General features: G+C 32.7%; 2 protein-coding genes and 1 long non-coding RNA gene across 3 annotated transcripts in view; 2 read left to right on the forward strand and 1 right to left on the reverse strand.

Annotated features, from left to right (window-relative positions):
* LOC143073669 (protein madd-4-like) overlaps positions 1–454 on the reverse strand; it is a 48,882-nt gene extending 48,428 nt beyond the window's left edge. Inside the window, exon 1 of the mRNA XM_076249378.1 lies at positions 294–454. Within this exon, the coding sequence (XP_076105493.1) occupies positions 294–428 (135 nt within the window). The 5' untranslated portion in view covers positions 429–454. The remainder of the gene's footprint in view (positions 1–293) is intronic.
* Positions 455–6,723: 6,269 nt separating this feature from the next.
* Positions 6,724–23,775, forward strand: part of LOC143073670 (structural maintenance of chromosomes protein 5-like) — a 51,378-nt gene continuing 34,326 nt past the window's right edge. Inside the window, exons 1-9 of the mRNA XM_076249381.1 lie at positions 6,724–6,912; positions 12,009–12,203; positions 12,668–12,767; positions 16,008–16,133; positions 17,900–18,109; positions 19,514–19,675; positions 20,434–20,505; positions 20,837–20,898; positions 21,683–21,758. Of these exons, the coding sequence (XP_076105496.1) occupies positions 6,791–6,912; positions 12,009–12,203; positions 12,668–12,767; positions 16,008–16,133; positions 17,900–18,109; positions 19,514–19,675; positions 20,434–20,505; positions 20,837–20,898; positions 21,683–21,758 (1,125 nt within the window). The 5' untranslated portion in view covers positions 6,724–6,790. The remainder of the gene's footprint in view (positions 6,913–12,008; positions 12,204–12,667; positions 12,768–16,007; positions 16,134–17,899; positions 18,110–19,513; positions 19,676–20,433; positions 20,506–20,836; positions 20,899–21,682; positions 21,759–23,775) is intronic.
* LOC143073671 (uncharacterized) lies at positions 8,526–11,187 on the forward strand. Its single transcript, XR_012977566.1, has 3 exons — positions 8,526–9,056; positions 9,801–9,869; positions 10,634–11,187. It is a non-coding gene; the product is annotated as an uncharacterized LOC143073671 (long non-coding RNA).

A 23,775-nucleotide genomic window follows, 5' to 3' on the forward strand; every position in this document is an offset into this window, starting at 1 on the left:
CCAAATAATGGCTTTCGCTGTTCAATCAGTATGGTCATCTTGCTGCATGGACCTTGTCTTCCTATATATAGAGATACAAGAGTTTCGGTGCATTTTACAGCTTGTAATGTGGCATTGGTTTTGCTCATTGTTGAAGGATGTACGATGACTTATACTGTTGCTAACCCTATACCTCATTTGGTTTCTGTTGGAGACTTGTCTCATTGGCAATCTTATCCCATCTTTTTATTTTTATGAGTTCTGTGTTATAAATTAATAAAACATTATAGTTGCAAAATAAGATTTGTACTTACCGCCATAAGCCATGCGATAACGACACATATCATATGCCTTGAACTTGTATCCATCTGTAGGGCTATGAATGATAAAATCTCCAGAATGGTGAATTCTGAATTACAGATATCGAAATACTTAAAAACCATTGGCATTTCCTTAAATCCATTATGAGTTATAAACTTTCATTTGATTAACTGTCAAATTATATACATTATTTCTTTGTACAAAAAAAACATTTAACCGATTTGTTTAATATAAGAGGTGCATTTGAACACCTGCGGAATAGAAACGACCCGAATCAAAGCCACTTCAAAAGATAAGTATAGTTTAAAATGCAATTGGATTTAGCCTTTTTCTAAATCACATCAAATAAACAGTCTGTCTAAATTCAAATCTATAGTGTTTATATGTGCTGTAACTCTCTGTCTAAATGTTGTAAACGACTTTAGATACAGTTCAAATCTTATACATCTTACATATTTTTCTGTAATATAATAGTGTCTACTTTAAACCTTCGATTGTTATTGCAAAAATCGTTTTATCATAATTTGTTTTAATGTAGATGTCTGCACCATCCTATTTTCTTTTTATAGTTAATGAATGTTCTATGGGGAGATGTTGGTTATCTGTTAATGAAACTGCAAACAAACATGTGTAAAACAAAAGAGTCGAGAGTAGACAAGTATCTACCAAACGTGGATCCAGTGTAATTCGTAGGATACCAATTTTTGTGTAATTTGAGGGTATAGTTGAAACACGAAATTGTTGAAACTGAATGATCAACGAATGACAAATTTACAATAGGCTTGTAGAATCATATTCAAAACAGTGTGGCTGTGGCCATTGATTGACGACCTAATTAAATTATCCCATTGACTGGGACGGCATGTAATAAAAAGTGGAGTGGAGTGGAATGGTGGAGTGTTAGAGTGTTAGAGTAATGGAGTGGAGTCATAGAGTGAAAACATGGAGTTAGGAAATGGGGTGTAGTTGAGTTGTGGGATCAATAGTTTTGAAATTAAATCAGTCAATTTATAAGGTATTTTTTTGTATATATGTAGTCATAAAATGAATGTTTTGTCTTAAAGTCATATGAAACGAGTGACCGGTGAAAAATAATGTTATTCCAATTCTTGAACCAATGCATACAACATCATAAACCGCTTAGTCTTCTGTGCACGATTTTATCATTTTTTTCGCATAAATTTCGTATAATTGTCAATTTGTTTTTCAATCGGTCAGTGTAGTTATGAAAATATGGCAGGTAATTAAAGTTCGTGTTTTGAAGCCGAAGTTTAACGATTGTCACGTGTTTGTCAACAATCAACAAAAAAAACATGGATATTGGTCACGTGTTTAACATGTACAATCAGATAATAGTTTATTTTAAGGACATCCATGCGTATTGCGATCACCGGATTTTTACGAGATGGGTCACACTGAGGTCACTTTGCATACGGAAAATATGTGGGGGAATTCCTTCCCGAAGAAAGCAATTAATTTTACCAAGTATTGTCTGAGCAATTTAGAACATATTCACATTATCTGTCCCAGTCAATGGGATAATTTAGGTCGTTAATCAATGACCACAGCCACACTGTTTTGAATATGATTCTATGCAGACTTCCCCAAAACAACATAGTTAGATTTCCTCGAACGTATAAGTTTTCCTTAATCCAAGAAAATTGGTACCTAGGAAAATAAACAGTATATTGATATAAGCTGTGTTAAGATCAGCTGCATTAAGTTTGACAGATTCATGGGGGTGGTTGTTTTGTTTTAACGTAAATGTGTGCACCGTTCTATTTCTTTTCATATTTAATAAATGTTCTATGGGGAGATGCTGGTTATCTATTAAGGAAACAGCAAACCAACAACATATGTAAAACAAAAAAGTCGAGAGTAGACAAGTATCTTCCAACTATATACCATGTAATGTATATAGCTCTTGATATACGCTAGGTCTAGAAAATTCATGGAGGAGGGTTCAGCGTTCCGAATGAAGGTAAATTCAGAAAACAGCTTCGGACGCTCCGTATTTATAGAATTGTATTTTCATTAAAAGGCTATATTTGATTGTGAATCGATTGTACAAAGCGGTGAAAAGCATAATTTTTTGTCGGAATTTCAGACTATCACGAACAGAAAGTTGAAGGCCAGACTCAAGCTAAGGAAGCAATTCACAGTTTTGAAGAAAAAAAACTGCTTTCAAACATTTCTCTCTTCCTGCTTTTACTTGCTTTGTAACCAATTAATCTTTATGTTTGTGTATGCATGATAATTGGATAGCGATTTGTCTCATTGGCACTCACACCACTCCTTGGGTTTTTTGCGCAATGTGAATATCGACATATATCTTTTGATTGAGTTAAGCCATTTCATTTGATATTTTATAGTGTGTCTTTCTGTGTGTTGATGTTACACTATTGTGTCAGATAAGGGTGAAAGTTTGGTACCATTAAAACGTTTAAACCCGCTGTAAATGTTTGCGCCTTTCCTAAGTCTGGAATCTTATTTTCAGAAGTTGTCGTTTGTTGATTTGGTTCATTAGTATTTCTCGTTTCTTCTTTTTTTGTATAGATTAGACTGTTTGTTTTTTGCCGTTTGAATGGTTTACACTAGTATTTTTTTTTTTTTTGGGGGGGGGGGGGGGGGGGCTTTATAGCTTACTATTCGTTGTGAACCCAGGCTCCGTGTTGAAGACCGTACTTTGACCTATAATGGTTTACTTTTATAAATTGTGACAGGGATGGAGAGTTGTCTCATTATAGCAGTTCGGCATACCACATCTTCTTATATCTTTTTATATATGATTAGAAAAGCCGGAATTTTGAAATAAAAGTCGAAATTTTAAGATTTGAAAAGTCTTATTTTAAAAATAAAATAAAAATGTTAAGATTTTTTTAAATGTTGAAATTTCTGCCTAGTTTGCTTATTTTATGTTTACTGTGTACCTCATCGGGTTCGGTAAAAATAAAACTTAACGAAAATGGTTCTGATGTGGTTTGACTGGATGTAAATGTTTACTTAAGATATAAACTAGTGATGATATCTAACTATAATATATTTATATATTGCTAGTACAACAACTTTCTGTCTGCATGGTGTTTACATGAACGCCCATTTATAGTTTATTTTTGCATTTTCTACATGTGATTTCATTCGTTTAAAATATGCACAGATCAAATAATTTTTGATGGCATCACTCTAAGTGTTGTCGTGATTGTTTGTCTTTGCAAGCTTATACGGAACTTGAAAACTCTTTTGGTTCTATGTTCTAATCCGAGCCATCCTGGTTTATGTTTTATTTGTTGTTGTTGTTTTTTTTTTGTTTTTTTTTTTATCGCATGATTTGGCTTTTCAAACAGTAGATTTTTAAAATATTTAAAATATCATTACTTTTCGCATGTACGAATTATAATTTTCGCATGTACGGATTATAATGTGCTTGACCATAATGGACTACATGCGTAGCAGATGATCCCAGATATGTGTCACTTGTCATAATCACAATCACATCCTCTTTTTCTCAATTGTGACATTACCGAATGCTACAAAAGTCTTACCACTGTTTTTGTTTGAATGAGGACTGACAACACGACGGGGACACAAGTGGAACAGGAACTGACGGTTTACCGTTTGAAGTACACAAGTTACCCACCGTTTAACTATTGGTAGGATTCGTGTTGCTCAATCTATTGATTTGTCAGTAATGTTTTATTATTTCTGTTTGTGTTAAATACCTTCGTTTTGGCCAAGGTGTTGTCTGTTTAATTCGTCTTAAATGATGTTTTATTGTTCTCTATTTATCTTCTCTCTCTCTTTATATATGATTTGTAGGGATGGTTACTTAACGCTGCAATAGATTTAAATAGTTGTTTCAAGGGTTTCTTTAGCAATGTCAACTTAAATGTCAATTGATTTATAAGAGATCTTGAATGTTTTACATCTTAAAAAAAAATGAAATAGACGATAGCTGTAAGACTGACTGATGCTCGTGTGATCGTAACATTGGATTTATTTTTTATCCTAGCACATTTCTTATCGTTTGGTACCAAATGAAACCGTACATAAGTTGATACGCGTTATAGTAAAAAAAAAATGCTTTAGTGCACTATTATGAACTCTTATCTTCCCAAAAGTAACATATGTTGTGTTTCAAAGTGTATAATAAAGTTTACCTGACCTATATTGCGTAATGCTGCAGCTTGTAACGTAATTAGGTTTTGCTTAATTACACTGCTAGTAAATGAAAGGACTGCTTATCTGAACATATCTCGTAGACATTCGTTCAGTTGACCTCCTTTAATTTAAGGTAAACTTTCATTGGGAGTAATTTTCTGGGTATATTGCTTTAAACACTTTAACTAAATTCGTTTTGTACGAAATAATAACAATTATTTCTCATTATACAGTAGTTCAATCTATAAGTGTCTTTCAATATTCCAATTTTGAACTTTCCATTTCTATCTTGCAACATTCCTGTAGCACCTGAATAAACCTAGGCGTATATATCTCCAAGTTTAAGCGATATTTCAATTCCTGTGTTTTCTGTCTCGACAACTGTCGCGGGGAGTTGCTGTTTATAATTCATATGACCTCGAAATGGAGTGGTCTAAGTGGTTCAACTGCTGTATCACTTGCCTGTCAGCGCTGGGTATGTGAGGTCAAACTGCATATGGCAAATGCGTTGGACTCTAATCTTTAATGATTTTTTCCAGACTAGTGACCTTAGTAATTTTTTTAGCAAATTTTCTACATTTTCAAGCTAAATCTCTAAGATTTCATCGGCGAAAGGCTTTGCACATGTTGAAGTTGCGCACCTGCTATCATGGACACCTTTGTTTTAAATTTTGGAACTTAGTTATTTCATAGCAAAATTTACAAACCAGGAGCCGTGTCAACGAAGCTGTCCTAGGACTGGGACATGTCTTAGGATGGTCTTAGGGCACGTCTTAGTCCTAAGTCAGGTTAACGAAAGTCTCCTAAAATAAGATATGTCCTAAATTTGATCCTAAAGTTAGGATATACAAATAGGTGTCTTAGGATAGTCCTAAAGGTTACAATGTCATAAAACGTAATAAAAACAACAAATATAGCACAAACTCAATACTAAAAATACTAATACAATATTAAACTTTCATACTGTTATTAGAATTGAATTGATAAAACAAAATATTTTCAATATTTGTTAAAGATTCAATTGTATTACATTTAATTATTCTGTGCTGTTTATTTTGAAGCCTAAAAAATACTATCATTATAAGCAACATATTTTGCGACTAACCAAAACGGTGCAATACATTTGTATTAATTTAAATATGGTAAAAAGTTGACTTTTTTAATTTTTTTAAAAATAATCCTGATTCGATACAAGTAATCAAATCGAGTGGACCTCAGTATAAAACTAGTTTATGTACTAAAATTGCAGCACGAATATCGCATTTAGCAAAGTTTTGTGACTATTTACTTTTGTTTTCGTATCAAATTGATTTATGATATCTTTTATCATATTTAATAACGTATAATAACTTATGACCTATTTATTAGTATTACGTTAAAACTTTAACTTTTATTTTGCGTTAATTGTTTCCATATAAGAGTAGATACTAACATACCATTAAATCTATGACATAGAAATCTCTACATATTTTTTCAATTTAAATAAATGTGTTAGGATGGTCCTAGGACCATCGTAGTTAGGACTGTCCTAAGACAGCTTTGTTTTACATCCTAAGACATGTCTCAGACACGTCCTAAGACCATCCTAAATAATGTCCTAAGACATATCTTAGGACATATCCTAGGATACTTTCATTGACACGGCCCCGGGGTACAAGATTTTTATCAGCTGCTCCTCTACAATTTTCAACATCATCAGATCCCTCAAACATTACATTTGTCGATCTGATGGGTCAACCTTTTTTTAAATACATATAAACTCGTCAACGTATTTTTCGTATGTTGCTGTATATCATATTTGTTTTTCGTTAATTGTTTTGTGCATAAACCAGGGCGTTTGTTATTTATCATCCCTTTATTGATTTATTCTTAAATTAAAAATGGGCAACTAAGATTTCTGTATTTATTTCTTTGGCGGCAACATTTATTTTGTCACGTTTGTTTTTCACTTTAAAATGACACACAAATACACGAATGACTTGATTTCAGACCGAAAGATAAGGGACACAAGACTAAACCAGAGACATATTTGTTAACAGGCTACTATATTGTATAACTGTTCATGATTTTCAACGGCAAAAATCTGATATTTTTTTAAACCCGTTATACCTCAGACCGACCAGCAATTTTTCTTTGCTTTCTTTATCATTTTCAAAAGCTATAACTCCACTGAACAAAATAAGAATAAGAATAAGAATAAGATGTTTTTTCCTTTGAAATGAAATTCGAGTCGAGTACGGGACTGAATACTAGATTTAGCTTATAACACAAACAGGAAGTTTAATGGTTGTTTCTAACATTTGCCGCGAAATTTTGTCAAAAATTTGGAAAAATGAAAAATTCTGTAAAGCAACGGAGACAGAATAGCTCCCAGCTAGCTTTAACAAACAATAATCACGAAGACGTTACATTTAAGGAAGGTGCAATAGTTAGAATCAAGCTTGAAAATATTTTGTAAGTTCAACAGTAGCAGGCAACTTTTCACAAGTTTTACATAATTTGGCCACAGGAGACCACAAATCTTATAATATAATGTTAAAAGCTCTCTACCCAATGAAAAACTGGAGTAGGATATCCTATAAAGTATGCCTTGAACCAGGGACTTTAAATAGTATAGACTATCCCTGCTTGATACAGTTGAACATAAACAAATTATAAAATATTGTGACAGGATTGCTTCCCTTAGATAAATGTATCCAGGTGTGTTGATAAGTCGTTATCCTAAGGCTATTTTTTTCTTATTTTTTCTGTAGACTTAGCTTTCATTTTTTATTACCGTGCATTGTCAAGCTTTGTAACTCATAATTGTTTCTCAGTAACTCAATGTACGATGCTGTCCCATTCTGAACCTTCTGACCTTGTTTGTTTACATTCTAATTTCAATGGCGTCAAAATCATGTGATGTCAATTTGTTCTACCTTATCAAATTGCTCTACTGTCAATTAGGGGATTTTTCAGTCTACGGCAATTACGTTATTTCTTTGTGGGATATTGCTTTAAAATAGTTTGCAATAATTTGGGGCTTTATTCCATGATTCAACAGGAAATCTCATTTTTTGCCATCCCTTTCGACATCAATGGAATTTTGTATGAATATTTACCTAACAGTCATGATGGTCAGAATTATATCGATCTTTTTAAAAGGAATAAAAAAAAATTCTATGAAAAATAAATGTAAATTGTTTTTTATTAACCTACTCTATATTCCTGTACAAAATTATGGCATGAACATCATTTTTTCATATAGTTTTCCTTTCATTTTGGATGGGCTTTTTTCGCAGGAAAATCGCGAAAGACGTAAGGAGTATGTCATTTTAAAATGCCTAAAAATACCATTTGCTTGACTTGTGTTGCCTGCCACAAGATTGATGATGCTGAATGGAATGTACACAAAGCAATGGAGGCCGGAAGTGGGATTTTGTGAAGTTCTAGAATGTTTTTAGACATTCGGAAGTCGGGATTGAAACGGGCATTAGAAAATTGGCATTTTTTAGCAATAATTGAAAACAACAATGAAAACTTACCTTAAGAAATGTTTTTTTAATCAAAAGTGCAGAAAAAAAAGTATTCTGCACTGTTTTTCTACGCCGGAAGTAGCGTAGTGACGTCAATGCGTAGTTTCCCCGTGTGTTAAGTTCAAACACAAAAACCTAATGAACTGATAAGATGACCGATTTTAAACTATGGTAGGTTAGTAGATACTTAGTCAGCGGTAAGCAGTTAATTAGGAGGTACTTCTTTAGCTCAGTCGCTTAACTTGCTATCTTGTTTCACACCGGCCCCAGGTTTGAGTCCCTGTGGAGACTAGCAATTTTGTAATGAAATTCATGCTCTCCGGTAGTCCAAATAATTTTGAAAGCAAAATAAATATTTTCCCACTCTTAATGGAATTGAATCTTATTTTTTCATTTCATTTGGATATTTCTGCAAATATTTTGCATCAACAAGCACGGAAAATGTAAGACTTTGTAACTATATAAAAATTTCTAGCCGACAATAAAATTTCATGTCAAAATTAGGTCTCAAATATAAAAAAGAAGATGTGGTATGACTGCCAATGAGACAACTGGGTCAGGATCCCTAATAGACCTTGAGATGAGGAACTCAGATGACGTAATTAAAAAAAATATTAGTCCGCCATACAATTGTGGATGCTGTGATTTTAAAAATGGACATAAATGAACAATAAGAACTGTTTTATAGAGCTGGTGTGATGAGAAAAGAAAGATGTAGATTTGACCTGAAATAAATTATTAGAAAGGACAATTTTTTTATTGAATTTTATGATCAGAATTTTGGGATTATTTCATGAGGAGAGTGACATTTTTCACCATCTTCCGGGGTCCATCAATTTGCGAAAAAAGTAATCTCACTTGCCACCCCGAAAATTTAACCAGACATGTATAAATGTATCAGCTTCGATATGAGCCATCATACATGTTCAAGTAAACGATATGGACTGAGCAACGGAGGAAAACGTTACCATTACCGCCTATGGAGAATTAATTGTAAATGTATACCCAATTTAGAAGCTTAATTCCAGAAGTTTTCAGGCTGATTTATGGATGATTTCACCTTGTTCACCACCGAAAATGATGGTTAGTAGTTTTTTATTTATACCTAGTTATTATAAATGGTTTAAGATAACTATTATTGATAAAGATCAGCAAAAACTCAATGAAACTTTGCTTTTAAAATGCATTACTGGCACGGGGCTGAACACTTTTTTTAGGCACAATCATAACTTTGTTTATTTCCGAGAGATCCGAAAGGAATTTGTTTACTATATTGAAAAAGGCAAGAAACAACTTTTAAATATTATTAAATTGTAAGTAAACATGACACAATATAGTCTTTGTTATGTTATTATCACTTCGGTCTACAGGAATACCTGATAATCAAGGGAGATAACACACTTCATACGAGTAAAGTGAGATACATCATCGCATGTGCTTTTATCCAATGATTTGACCCCTGGTCAGTAGATATCATATGCAAAAAAACAGAAAAAACATGTACATGTTTTAAGAAAATCATGAACTAATATTTTTAATGCACTTGAGCAAAACAATAGATATTGTCATTTCTCAGTGAAAAAGGGGGAGGGTCAAACCTTTTTGAAAACAATATTTCTGCACCTATTCAACTATTAAGCTAGTTAGCTACTACCCATTGCTTCTAAAATAAAAGGTTTAAATGAAGGTGACTAAGCCACAAGGGAGAAGCATTTGTCTTTCTTTGTGATTAAACTTTCAAGAATTAGATTTTTCTCTCTCAATAGTAACTTCTGTATTTAAATCAAATGATAACACAGCCTGAGTAATTTTTTTGTCTAATTTCAGTTCCAGACATATCATTACTTTTTAACCTGAGATGGCAAACTAGAGGTTTTAAAAAGTCCTGAATAACTGGTAAGCATTTTGCTTTATTAGGCAAGCTCTAAATTGTTTATTTATGGTATTTATGCAATTGAAATTACAGTCGGTATGTTAAAAATATGCAAATATGAAAGCTGTTGCTATGGTCTTGGTATTAAATGAAAAGGCTTAGTTACAGATCGTTTCGACTCAATATTTCGAGTTAAATCTTGCGGCAACTGTTTCTCACGTAACACTGCAAACTATATTTAGCTCTATTTTGATCTGTCGTTATTTAATGACGCCATAATACATGTGATGTCACAATGTTTCCTTTAAAACCTCATGTGGATTTCTCACTAATAAAAGGTTTTCACTGAAATACATGTTAAAAACATTTTTTCTCAAATAGAATTATGTGAAAGGACAAGTTTTGAAAATTTGCACTATATTGCACTCTAATTATATGATAAGGATGACTTTCCAAGTAGTTAAGAGTGCTTTCCACAGTTTTAAATACCAGATTTCCACTAGTAAGAATAATTATTTTGGTGTTGGTTTTTTTTATAAAATCTTCATTTTTGCATAATTTCTCTGTCAAAATGCACTTTAAGGCACAAGAAAATTTTATAGAATGCTTTAACAGGGTCTGTGTATTGTAATTAAAGGTTGTAATCAGAAGTTTTGTCCTTGTTTTGACTAGTGAAGGTATTCTGGAAGAAATTAATTATACAAACACATTGTATTCAAAATAAATGAATATAGCGACGAAAGTGTCATTGCCGTATAGTGCTAAAACAACTTTATTTTTTTTTCAGAAATGGACAAAAATACACAGATTTATTCAGAATGTTATACTGATGAAGATCACATAAAAATATTTGGAAAAATCAGAAGTATGAATTTCAATATGGGTCAGGATCCCTAATAGACCTTGAGATGAGGAACTCAGATGACGTAATTAAAAAAAATATTAGTCCGCCATACAATTGTGGATGCTGTGATTTTAAAAATGGACATAAATGAACAATAAGAACTGTTTTATAGAGCTGGTGTGATGAGAAAAGAAAGATGTAGATTTGACCTGAAATAAATTATTAGAAAGGACAATTTTTTTATTGAATTTTATGATCAGAATTTTGGGATTATTTCATGAGGAGAGTGACATTTTTCACCATCTTCCGGGGTCCATCAATTTGCGAAAAAAGTAATCTCACTTGCCACCCCGAAAATTTAACCAGACATGTATAAATGTATCAGCTTCGATATGAGCCATCATACATGTTCAAGTAAACGATATGGACTGAGCAACGGAGGAAAACGTTACCATTACCGCCTATGGAGAATTAATTGTAAATGTATACCCAACTGTCCACAAGAGACCAAAATGACATATACATTAACAACTATAGGTCACCATACGGCCTTCAACAATGAGCAACCGATATGACAATGTTAAAAAAACAATTCAAACGAGAAAACTAATGGCCTTATTTATCTAAAAAAATGAACGAAAAACAAATATGTAACACATAAACAAACGACAACCACTGAATTAAAGGCTCCTGACTTGGGACAGGCACATATATAAATAAGGTGGTGGGGTTGAACATGTTAGCGGGATCCCAACCCTCCCCCTAACCTTGAACAGTGGTAAAAAAGTACAATATAAGAACGAACTATAAAAATCAGTTGAAAAAGGCTGAACTCATCAGATGGAAAATAATACAAGTAGTCGTGGCCGGGTACTTATACATCCCGACAACAAAAAGACAGTATGAACAGATCTGAGAGTACTCACAGTTATCTGACAGCTAGTTCAAAGCCACTAAACTAATAAAAAAATCATGCATCTAAGACTAAACTATTAATCCGTACACATCCAACAGCCAATGGATTTAGTGTAAAGGCGTTCAAATTAAAGTTCCCCTCAAAATTTGCTCTAAAAGTCCAGACGTAAAAAAATGGCTTCAGCGTTATGACGTTGTAGGAAGGCATCCCAGAAAGAAAACAAATAGCCTTGCCAGATGTCATAAAGTTATAACTTTTTTTATAATATTTTCCCTTTTGTAATAAACCTGTAGTGCGTTGTCACATGTAACAGTATGGTTGGATTTTTATTTCAAAATTAAATTGTCTCCATCTATTCACATGAAATATATTTGTAATGCTATTACATGTATATTGTTGTAGAACATATGATTCTGTTGAATTCCAAGTTGGACCATACTTGAATGTGATAATTGGACCAAATGGAACTGGAAAATCAACAATAGTTTGTGCAATATGTATAGGACTAGGTGGAAAATTAAGTATATTGGGAAGAGCACAGCAGGTGGCTGATTTTATCAAATATGGATGTAACAAAGGAAAAATAGAGCTAGAATTGTAAGTTGGTATATATATATTATCCTGGACTTCTTTAGTATTTTGAAGGATTATAAACATGATGAAGAAGAACTTTCAGGATCACATAAAAATCTTTGTTGAAATTCAATGTGTAAATGTTCCTAATTTTAAATTGTGCAACGTGTTGTCTGATTTTTATGAAATTAAAGTCTAAAGGTTTATAAGCCAGGTCTTGGACTGATCTTATATGTGCACTGCTTTCTTTTATTAAAAAAATGCAAACATGATTAAGAAGATATTAATTAAGATTTTGAATAATTGAAAAAATCTAGAATTTATTATTGATTTAAAATTCAGTTTTATACAATCAGTTGACATTAAATGATGCTGATTTTCTGTTGAGATTATAATGGTTAAAACTTTGACATTTATGACATAAATCATGTTAATTATGTCTCTGAATTGAGTTTATTATAAAACAGCAACTTATATTTTATATTAAGGTTCAATGAAGATGGAGAAAATTATATTATACACAGAGAAATCCACAAGAACAACAAATCTGAGTGGACCATCAATGGAAGACCTGCAACACATAGAGCAGTAAGTATCAAACAGAGGCTAAGTTAATTTATGAAGTCTTTGGAGTTACATGTAGGAAGGAAATATGTTTTTTATGCAGTTAAGCTGCATTATGCGAGCACCCTAGATTTGTGTTCTACCCAATAAATCCTGAAATACTTGCCATTGTTATTATCTAGCTTGCTACTATGTTATATAAAACTAATTGAACACTTTTTTAATACTTTTTATTCTGGATTACAAAAAAAATGACCAGAAAAACCTTAAATGATCGTCGATTTATCCAAAAGTTTTAAAGTTACACATCAAATGCACATAGGAAGTAGTGCTTATTAAGAATCCTTGTGTGGTTCATAATGACTTGTGCTCTAAGATGTCAAAGAACAATTGTATGAAATATTTAATCGCCGAAAATCTCTTAAGACAAGTAGTTTAGATTTCCCAAATGACAAAGTCGTAGGAATATTGTTTGTCATCAATACGTAGTACAACTACGTCAGTAGTCTATTATATAATAAGTTCAACTGTTCATGCTGTTGGCGGCAATTTCAAATTAGAAAAAGAAATTTTCGTAGCTTTTCAATTTGGAGGCAGGTGTGCAAATTAGCGGTGGTCCGAGGTCCGCGACCTTCCACTTTTGCAAGCGGAATTTCGACTAGGATAGTTGGTTTCTAGCTACGCCCGACGTAGTCACCTTACATTTGAAAGAAAATAAGAAATTACTTTGCAAACCTTTTCACCATGTTCACCAAAGTCTCCAATTAAACGAGCTAAAAACTTATTTTTATCATTATTATTCATGACAGTGATGTTCATTTTGTTCAACCGCTAGCTTTATACAGAAAATCGCCGACAAATATTGTATAAATTCGAGTAAAATCGTATCTGATTGACAAAAACAACATTGTAAACACATAACAATGGCGGCCGTGAAGACAAAATTTTACAAAATCGGATCCGCAGGTGAAAAAATACATCTATGCATGGTAAATGAATATAAACGCTATTATTGTAAACCAAAAGATATATGTAAAAGAAAGAAAAAGCAGAAAAATATTTTATTCAGAAACTCAAAATTACTTTTTGACAAATTTTAATTTAAAAATCCATACAACAGTATATCTAACAATATACATGTTCATGGTCACAGTCTAAATTTTCTTTATAAATGATAAATCATGATAATGCATGTGAGATGCTTTTAAAGTGTATACATGTTACTGCAATTTCGAGGGGTTATTTGTTTTTTCTCAATTTTGAAGGGTCAATTAAAGTAGCTGAAAGTTTCATTCTTTATTTTCACAAATAATGCAACTATATTATATATACCTTAATGTAAGTAAATCATATGATATATAGGTGGCATTCTTTGGGCCACTCTACCCCCTCCTGTTTGATAACTTGGAAACGGTCGAGCTCCCCACCCCTAAACCATATGAGGGGCAGATCCAGGATTTTAGGTTAGGAAGGGCGCAAACTTAAATTTTCGCCGAGCAGAGCGAGGCTAAAAAAAAATTGAGGTAAAATTATCGGAATATTCTTTTTATTAAGCTGAGAACAACCATGCTTTGCAAATTTAAGGGGATGCAAGCCCGCAACCCTCCCCCGTCTGAATACGCCCCTGCATATATTCAAGTATAGGACAATATAATAAATAAAAAATGAAATATAGGGGGAGTCCCTGGAGTTACCCCACCCCCTCCTGTTTGAGAACTTGGAAACAGTCGAGATCCACACCCCTTAACCATATATATTCATGTTTGTGACAATATGAAAAATCAAATGAAATATAGGAAGAGTCGCTAGGGGTCACCCCACCCCTCCTGTTTTAGAATTTAAAAGTTGAGATCCCCATCCCTAAACCATATATATTCATGTATGGGACAATATAACAAATCAGATGAAAGATAGGGGGAGTCCCTGAGGTCACTGTTCACCCTCCTGTTTGAGAACTTGGAAATGGTCAAGATCCTTACCCCTAAACCATATATACTCATGTATGGGACAATATAACAAATCAAATGAAATATAGGGGAAGTCCCTGTGGTCATCCCAACTCTCCTGTTTGAGAACTTGGAAACGGTCGAGATCCCCACACCAAAACAATATATATTCATGTATGGATCAATATAACTAATTAAATGAAATATAGGGGGAGTCCCTTGGGTCACCCTACCCCTCCTGTTTGAGAACTTGGAAACCAATGAGATCCCCACCCATAAACCATATATATTCATGTATGGGACAATATAACAAATAAAATGAAATGTAGGGGAAGTCCCTAGGGTCACCCTACCCCCAGTGGCGGATCCAGAAATTTTCATAAGTGGGGCCCACTGACTGACCTAAGAGGGGCCCGCTCCAGTCACGCTTCAGTGATTCCCTATATAAGCAACCAAATTTTTTCCCAAAAAGTGGGGGCCGGGCCCCCTCCCCACCTAAATCCTCTGCCTACCCCTACCTGTTTGAGAACTTGAAAACCATTGAGATCCCCACCCCTAAATTATATATATTCGTATGTATGGGACAAAATAACAAATCATTTACATTTACTATGGGCAAGTCAGTCAGACCTCACCTTTGATCCCTGTTGTAGTGAACATATGTCTGTTTCTTGTCTCATAACTTTTGTACTATAGAACACAAACTCAGTTTTCTTTCCAGGGAAACCAGTCCATTCATACTATTACATGGTCATACTAAGTCAAATTGAACTTCTAGCAGTCAAATAAAACCAAGGTTAACTACCAAGTAGAACAACTGCTATCATTGGGAACTTGTACCACTGCAGACTCACCATAAAAAATATACATTGATATATGCATTGCTTTTGAAACCTTGATAACATATAAATTATTTGCCTTAATAAATAAATCATTAGATAAACATGAATGTACTATATGTGAATGTTTAATGTTGAGGCAACATTGCCACAGTTTTCATAATTACGGTACCTTGGTTTTTGGTTAACTGCCTTCAGCGCTTACAGCGCTTTGATTTTTGAATTGGAACATTTTAACAAAAATAATTTTTACTTTGTCTGAATCATTGATAGAGCAGACATTTCTTAGTCACAAGTAGGTAGACTTTTTTGAGAGCCTTAAAGATGATTTTTTTTTATTTCAGCATCTGTTAACAGATTTCACTAACTTTTGCTGATGATGTATTGTTATCAACTAGGAGATTGTTTACAACATAAACTCTGGTTGTTTTTACCTTAATTGTGCAATAGTATAACAATGTTCTATTATTGTATTTCAGGTAGATGAACTGGTAGCTCAGAAGAACATTCAAGTAAATAATCTTTGTCAGTTCTTACCTCAAGAAAAAGTTGCTGATTTTGCTAAAATGACTTCAGAAGAATTGCTAGAAAACACAGAGAAATCAGTATGTATGATTTAAAAGATGATTATTTCTAACATAAATCTTATTTTAAGATTTAAAGCACCTATATGTTAACAAAGTACAAAACATTTGTTTAATTTTGACATATTTGAGCCTTGATCATTCATTGCAAAATTTTGCAAGGTTTTAATTGCAATTTATTACATGTTTGGCAAGGTTTGAATTACAATTTATTACATGTTTGGCAAGATCTTCATTTAATCTCCTGAAAAATAAGAGCCTAAAAAATGGAAATAGTTCAAACGGAAATAAAAATTTACAATGATGCAAGATGTCATAGTACATTTACATCCATGCTCTCTGTTTTAAACTTCAGGACATATCGTCTCTTTCTATAGTAATTTTTCATTTGTAATTTTTGAGATATTATTATTATAAAAATACAACGAAAAAATCTAGAAAACCCTTACTTACATTTTCAAGTATCAAAACTTCTTTAGACGTGTAATTTTTGCATCTTATCTGCTAATGAGGTACCTTTTACTCCCTTTACTTACTATTACTATTATAACCTTGTAACCTTGTAATTAAGGTGTTTTTTACAATGAATTAACGATAAAGCACAGTCTTGAAGTAGTCATAGCACTTTTTATCATGTAAACATTTTTCACCAAAGTTACAGTATCATATTTATTTTTGTCGAGCCTGCAACTTTTGTTGCAGAAAGCTCGACATAGGGATAGTGATCCGGCGGCGGCGGCGGCGGCTACGGCGGCTACGGCGGCGGCGTTAGCTAACTTCTTAAAAGCTTTATATTTTAGAAGTTAGAAGACCTGTATGCTTCATACTTTGTATATGGATGCCTCATGTTACGAACTTTCCGTCAGTCACATGTCCAATGTCCTTGACCTCATTTTCATGGTTCAGTGACTACTTGAAAAAAAAGTTCAGATTTTTTGTAATGTTCATTTCTCTCTTATTATAAGTAATTGGATAACTATATTTGGTATGTGCGTACCTTGCAAGGTCTTCATGCCCGTCAGACAGTTTTCACTTGACCTCGACCTCATTTCATGGATCAGTGAACAAGGTTAAGTTTTGGTGGTCAAGTCCATATCTCAGATACTATAAGCAATAGGGCTAGTATATTCGGTGTATGGAAGGACTGTAAGGTGTACATGTCCAAATGGCAGGTGTCATTTGACCTTGACCTCATTTTCATGGTTCAGTGGTTATAGTTAAGTTTTTGTGTTTTGGTCTGTTTTTCTTATACTTTATGCAATAGGTCTTCTATATTTGGTGTATGGAATGATTGTAAGGTGTACATGTCTAACTGACAGGTGTCATCTGACCTTGACCTCATTTTCATGGTTCAGTGGTCAAAGTTAAGTTTTTGAGTTTTGGTCTATTTTTCAAATACTTTATGCATTAGGTCAACTATATTTGGTGTATGGAAATATTTTATGATCTATATGTCTGTTACGCAGGTTTTATTTGACCTTGACCTCATTTTCACGGTCCATTGCTAAGTGTTAAGTGTTTGTGTTTTGGTCTGTTTTTCTTAATTTATAAGCAATACGTCAACTATATTTGTTGTAGTGAAGAATTGTTAGCTGTACATGTCTGCCTGGCATGGTTCATCTGACCTTGACCTCATTTTCATGGTTCATTGATCAATGTTTTGTTTTCTTGGTTAATGTTGAGTTTATGTGACAGTTGTAATAAAGCTTTATATTTAGGTCTATCAACATAATATCAATGATTAGTAAAGAAGGCGAGACATTTCAGCGTGTGCACTCTTGTTTTAGATAAACAATGAATTATATGATAACCACCAGAAATTGAAGAAAGCTAGGGAACAAGCTAGATCATTAGAACTAGGGTTTGAGAATATACAAGAGAGATTAGATCAGGAGAAACAGAAAAATGCCAGGCTTGAACAAGATGTCAAAATTTTTGAGGAGCGAGAAAGACATTTATCAAAGATACAAATATTGCAAATGAAAAGACCGTGGGTGGTAAGTATTCATAGACATTTATCAAAGATACAAATATTGCAAATGAAAAGACCGTGGGTGGTAAGTATTCAAAGACATTTATCAAAGATACAAATATTGCAAATGAAAAGACCATGGGTGGTAAGTATTCAAAGACATTTATCAAAGATACAAATATTGCAAATGAAAAGACCATGGGTGGTAAGTATTCATAGACATTTATCAAAGATACAAATATTGCAAATGAAAAGACCATGGGTGGTAAGTATTCATAGACATTTATCAAAGATACAAATATTACAAATGAAAAGACCATGGGTGGTAAGTATTCATAGACATTTATCAAAGATACAAATATTGCAAATGAAAAGACCGTGGGTGGTAAGTATTCATAGACATTTATCAAAGATACAAATATTGCAAATGAAAAGACCATGGGTGGTAAGTATTCATATCAAAGATACAAATATTGCAAATGAAAAGACCATGGGTGGTAAGTATTCATTATAGTCATATTTTTAATGCCAAATGTAATGGTAGGATAAATTCTTGAAAAATTAAAAAAAAAATGTTTTAGCCTCCTCTTCAATGGGAATTATAGATATACATTATACAGCAAGTTCTGGATGAGTAACTCAACAATAAGAATTAACGTTCTGATATCTGATACATGTATCTGTAGGCATATTTTCCTGATATCTGATACATGTATCTGTAGGCATATTTTCCTGATATCTGATACATGTATCTGTAGGCATATTTTCCTGATATCTCAGTTATTTTAAAATCTTATATTAAAAATATGGCTATATTAAGGGACGACATCAAAAGATCGATGTAGGATAAAAAACTTAAATCGAATAGTTTGGGGGTGGGGGGGTCAACATTGCTGCAAGTTTTGTTAATCTAAAATCGATTTTTACATATATCCATATAGGAAAATCAATTTTTCCCAAATTAAGTTAAGAAGGGGGGTAGGGGGGTCAGCGAAAAATCTATGTGAATTAAGTTTTTTATCCTACATTGAACTTTTGATGTCGTCCCTAAATGCTTGCATTAATTTCTGAATTTATAGTAGATTTTTGCCCTTATGAGTCAGTATATTTGTTTTGTATTTGTTAAGTGTGTGTTAAAAACTACATCTCATGATGTGTAATCTGTCTGGCAACAGATTTTAATGTGTGTTCCTTTTCTTCAACAGAAAAAAAAAGCTGCTTATAGAATTTGAAACATTTGCAAAATGAACAAAAAGCTTACACACTTGTATGGGTGACAATAAATAATTTAATCAAATGGCCTATTTATAGATTTACGGCTTCAAATTTCTATGTGGTCAAAATTAAAGGATTTGTTCCAAAATAAAAATGTTTTATGCTGAATAGTAAGCTAATAAAGAATTCCATACATTTGTTTTATTTGTTGCAGGAGTATGACGAAAAGAGGAAACTATATGAGAAGTATAAAACAGAAAGAGATAAGAAAGCTGAGGAATATAAACAAGCCAAACAAATGTTTGCTCCCTTACAGAAGAAATTAGATGCCATGAAAAAAAGGAAGGAAGACATTGAAAAGGAAATGAAAACTAAAGTAAATACAGGGATATCTTTCTGAACAGAATCAGAAACATTTTTAATCAACCTCTGCCCTGCAGATTCATTTATTTTTATGGGTACTAATTTTTGTGGATTAAAGAAAATGTTTGTTTTTTGTGGATGTTTAGTTTGGTGATTTTGTTGCAGCCTGCATAAAAGCCTTTACAAAATTTATACTTGGTGAACATTTATGATTTTGTGATTCACATTTTGTGATTCACATTTACCCATAAAATCCACTAAAGTTGGTATCCCATGAATAATAATGAATCCAAAGGAGATCCCAAACATTTCTTAAACAAATAATGCATTGACAAGAATCAATCAAAACAGGGCACATCTTCAAACAGAAAACTTTCAATCTAATAAAAGGCATAAACAAAAGCATATATCAATACAGAGACTTGCATACCAGGTTTTCAGTATACATGTAAGCAAACAATGATGTTTTGTTGTAATTGCTACTAAAGTTAGAAAGGCTTTTCCTGATAGCTTATAATAAGGCTAAGCAGAAAATGATTTTTTAAAATGTAAATGTGTCATATGCATCAATTAACTTCATATGAAGGCATACCAATATGTGATCTGTGTCTGAAATGAAGTGTGCACATGGAACTGACTTGTAATATTTTAAAACTTTTAATTTTGTCTTCTAAAAAAAATGATTCTGTATTTAATGAGTTGAATTTTAAAAATATAATTTGATCGTATATTTTTATTGATTGTTCTCCAATGTTTTTATAATTTTTCCAGACTGACAGTTTAAGGGACTATGCTAGAAAGGCTCAAGCCAGCAGCAAAGAAATAGAAGCTTTTACAGACAAGGTAAAGTTTGAATCCTTCCAGTGTTGTAAATTTGATTATTATATTTCATTTATTTCATTCATTTATTTCTTTTTGTTGTAATGGACCTTCATGCTATACATTTGATGCTGTTAAATTTGTTGTTTTGTTTTTCATGTGTTAACTAAGTATTGTATACCTCCTTCTTAACCCTAATCCTTTAAATGGATTGATTATTTTATCTGTTCTGAATAAGTGTTGGGATTGCTATTTCAACAAATTTTGTCCTTAAGAGAAGTATTGGTTAATATATGCATCTTGTGCTTCCCAAGTGTTTACCTTATTTTAAAATGATTTTGATATTTTATTGTAGACTCAAGAAGTACAAAATGACTTAAAGTTCAAGAGAAACGAGGAACTGAGTAGAAAGAAAAGGTCAGCAGTAATGTTCATTGTCAGGTTTTGTTTTTATGCCCCACCTACGATAGTAGAGGGGCATTATGTTTTCTGGTCTGAGCCTCCTTTCGTCCGTCCGTTCGTTCGTCCCGCTTCAGGTTAAAGTTTTTGGTCGAGGTAGTTTTTGATGAAGTTGAAGTCCAATCAATTTGAAACTTAGTACACATGTTCCCTATGATATGATCTTTCTAATTTTTATGTCAAATTAAAGTATTGACCCCAATTTCATGGTCCACTGAACAAAGAAGAAGATAATTGTGAAGCTCTGGTTAAAGTTTTTGGTCAAGGTAGTTTTTGATGAAGTTGAAGTCCAATCAACTTGAAACTTAGTACACATGTTAACTATGATATGATCTTTCTAATTTTAATGCCAAATTAAAGTATTGACCCCAATTTCACGGTCCAGTGAACATGTAAAATGATAGTGCGAGTGGGGCATCCGTGTACTATGGACACATTCTTGTTTCATTGTCAGATGATAAGAAGTCAACAGAGAGAACTTTCAAAGGATAAATATATTTTATGAATTGTTAAGATTATTTTTTTTTCCCATAATTTGTTAAAATGTTATATTTCCCCCAGTTGTTAACACATTTGAAGGTCTATATGTTTTCCTTCAAGATTTTTTTTAAATCTTTAAAATACACAACATCATTGAACCAGTGGTTCTCAATAGTTGAGGTCAACTGTCACATGACCATTGACAAAGTTTCTGAGTTGATACAGGCACATACATATTGAGTTTACTATTGATACATTTCAGAGTACAGGACCTGAAGAAACAGATTGATCTTCTTAAAAGTGAATTAGAGACAACAGTCCAGACAGAAGACATAGGGGTTTATATTATTTATTATTATTAAGTCTTTCTATTTTTCTGTGGAAAGACATTGTTTTTGTTCTGATTATTAATTTTTTTTTTCTTCCGCCAAATTTTGTTCTTGCGATAAATATTTGTTTCGCAATATGACACTTAGATATTTTTTAGAATGAAATTCAAAACAGTGTGGCTGTGGCCATTGATTGACACATTAAATTCATCCATTGACTGGGACAATTTAGGTGAACGTTTGTATGTAACGACCACTGCTCACTATGTACTTTTTAAAGAAACTTAAACTATGGGGTCACTAAAGGTTCTCAACACCTTAATAAAGTAATTCGAAAAATTAATCAGAAATAACACGATGTTTTGATTTATATCAATTATATAAATCAAAACATAAAGGTTATTCCTGATTAATTTTTCGAATTATTTTATTATTAAAGGCGTTAAGAAACCTTTGTTGACCCCACAGTTTAAATGTCTATAGTTGGTACGTCGTGAACAGTGGTCGTTACAGACGAACGTTCACGTAAATTGTCCCAGTCAATGGATGAATTTAATGTGTCAATCAATGGACACAGCCACACTGTTTTGAATTTCATTCTATGTTGTATCGTACAGTGTATGCGCTTTTAAATTTCACCCTGTTAAGGGAGCTACCATTTGATTTTTATGGGGGGCTAGGATGAAATTTGAAAAAAATAGGCAGGACAGGAGTTTTGAGTAAAAAAAAAAAGGCAGGATGAGACACTTGCAAAAAAAAAAGTCAGGATGACAATTTATGTAAAAAAAAGTCAGGATAAACTAAAAAAAAAAAAGCAGGACCGAATAGAGTGAAAAATAAAAAGGCAGGACAGAGATTACAACTAAAAAAAAATGCAGGACAAAATTTTTCATCCTAGCCCCCCCATAAAAATCAAATGGTAGCTCCCTAAGACGAACAAGTTATCTCTCTATTCACTGTTTATCATCAGATTGCATCTCCTTCGTAACAAAAAAAAGATATCGACAAAATTCTTTTTACAAATTGTTCATTACATCCTCAGGAATATTTGGCTAATTTGAATTGAAGCAATTTGATGAACTTTTATAGGAAATATCTACCTTTATGAAATAATTTTGTCGGTATGTTTTTTTAACTCATAAACGGTTAACCGTATAACCCTGGAATGTTTTTATTTGAGGCCTCTGGGTCCTAACTTAGAAAATTAGGTCAAGGTCAAAGGTCGAGTTCAAGTTCTTAATGTTGACTTTTCCTTGTTTTCGGCATTTTCTCCAACACCTTTAAAGATATGTATAAAAAAACAAGTGCAAAATGTTTGCTTAATTATAACGTAGATATGTTACATTTGATCTGATATAATCTAATGGCATCTTATAGGAGTTACTGCCCCTGAACTGTCTTAATATAAGGTTATTTGATTATAACTTCAACTGTTAACATTATAAAGCCATTTGACTTCGTACAAAAGGTGAGGTGCCAAATGACCTTGCAAAATGGCTACCGGAAGTGACCCTGAGAAAACCGGAAGTAGAATTCTTTGCAATTTTTTCACATAAAAGTATTCAGAATCCATATATTTTGTCATCTAGAACATACACTGATTACTGAAGACTTAAAATGACTTCCAACAAACCGGAAGTGGCCAATTATCTCCCATTCTACATACAAAAGTATATAGAAACTATATATTTTTGGAATCAGTGTGAAAAAGGCTATCATATTAGACCGGACATTCATTTCACCGGAAGTAGCATATTATCTCCCTTATTTCACTCAAAAGTATAATTCAACCATTATTTATCACATCAGTAGGAAGAAACTATCTTCTTATCAAAATTTCTTTGATGTGGAAAGACTTTCAATTGTTCTCTGAACAATTGGTTTTTAATTATGGAATTTGTTTGTGAAAATTAAATACATGAAAAAAACATAGTGCCTGTATAATTGTCTACAATTACTTTCTTGCTAATCATTGTGTTATCTAATAGACAAACCAACTTGGTGGTCTCATGGTAGTGTGCTCACG

The sequence above is a fragment of the Mytilus galloprovincialis genome, chromosome 4 (assembly GCF_965363235.1).
Source record: "Mytilus galloprovincialis chromosome 4, xbMytGall1.hap1.1, whole genome shotgun sequence".
Classification (NCBI taxonomy): Eukaryota; Metazoa; Mollusca; class Bivalvia; order Mytilida; family Mytilidae; genus Mytilus; species Mytilus galloprovincialis.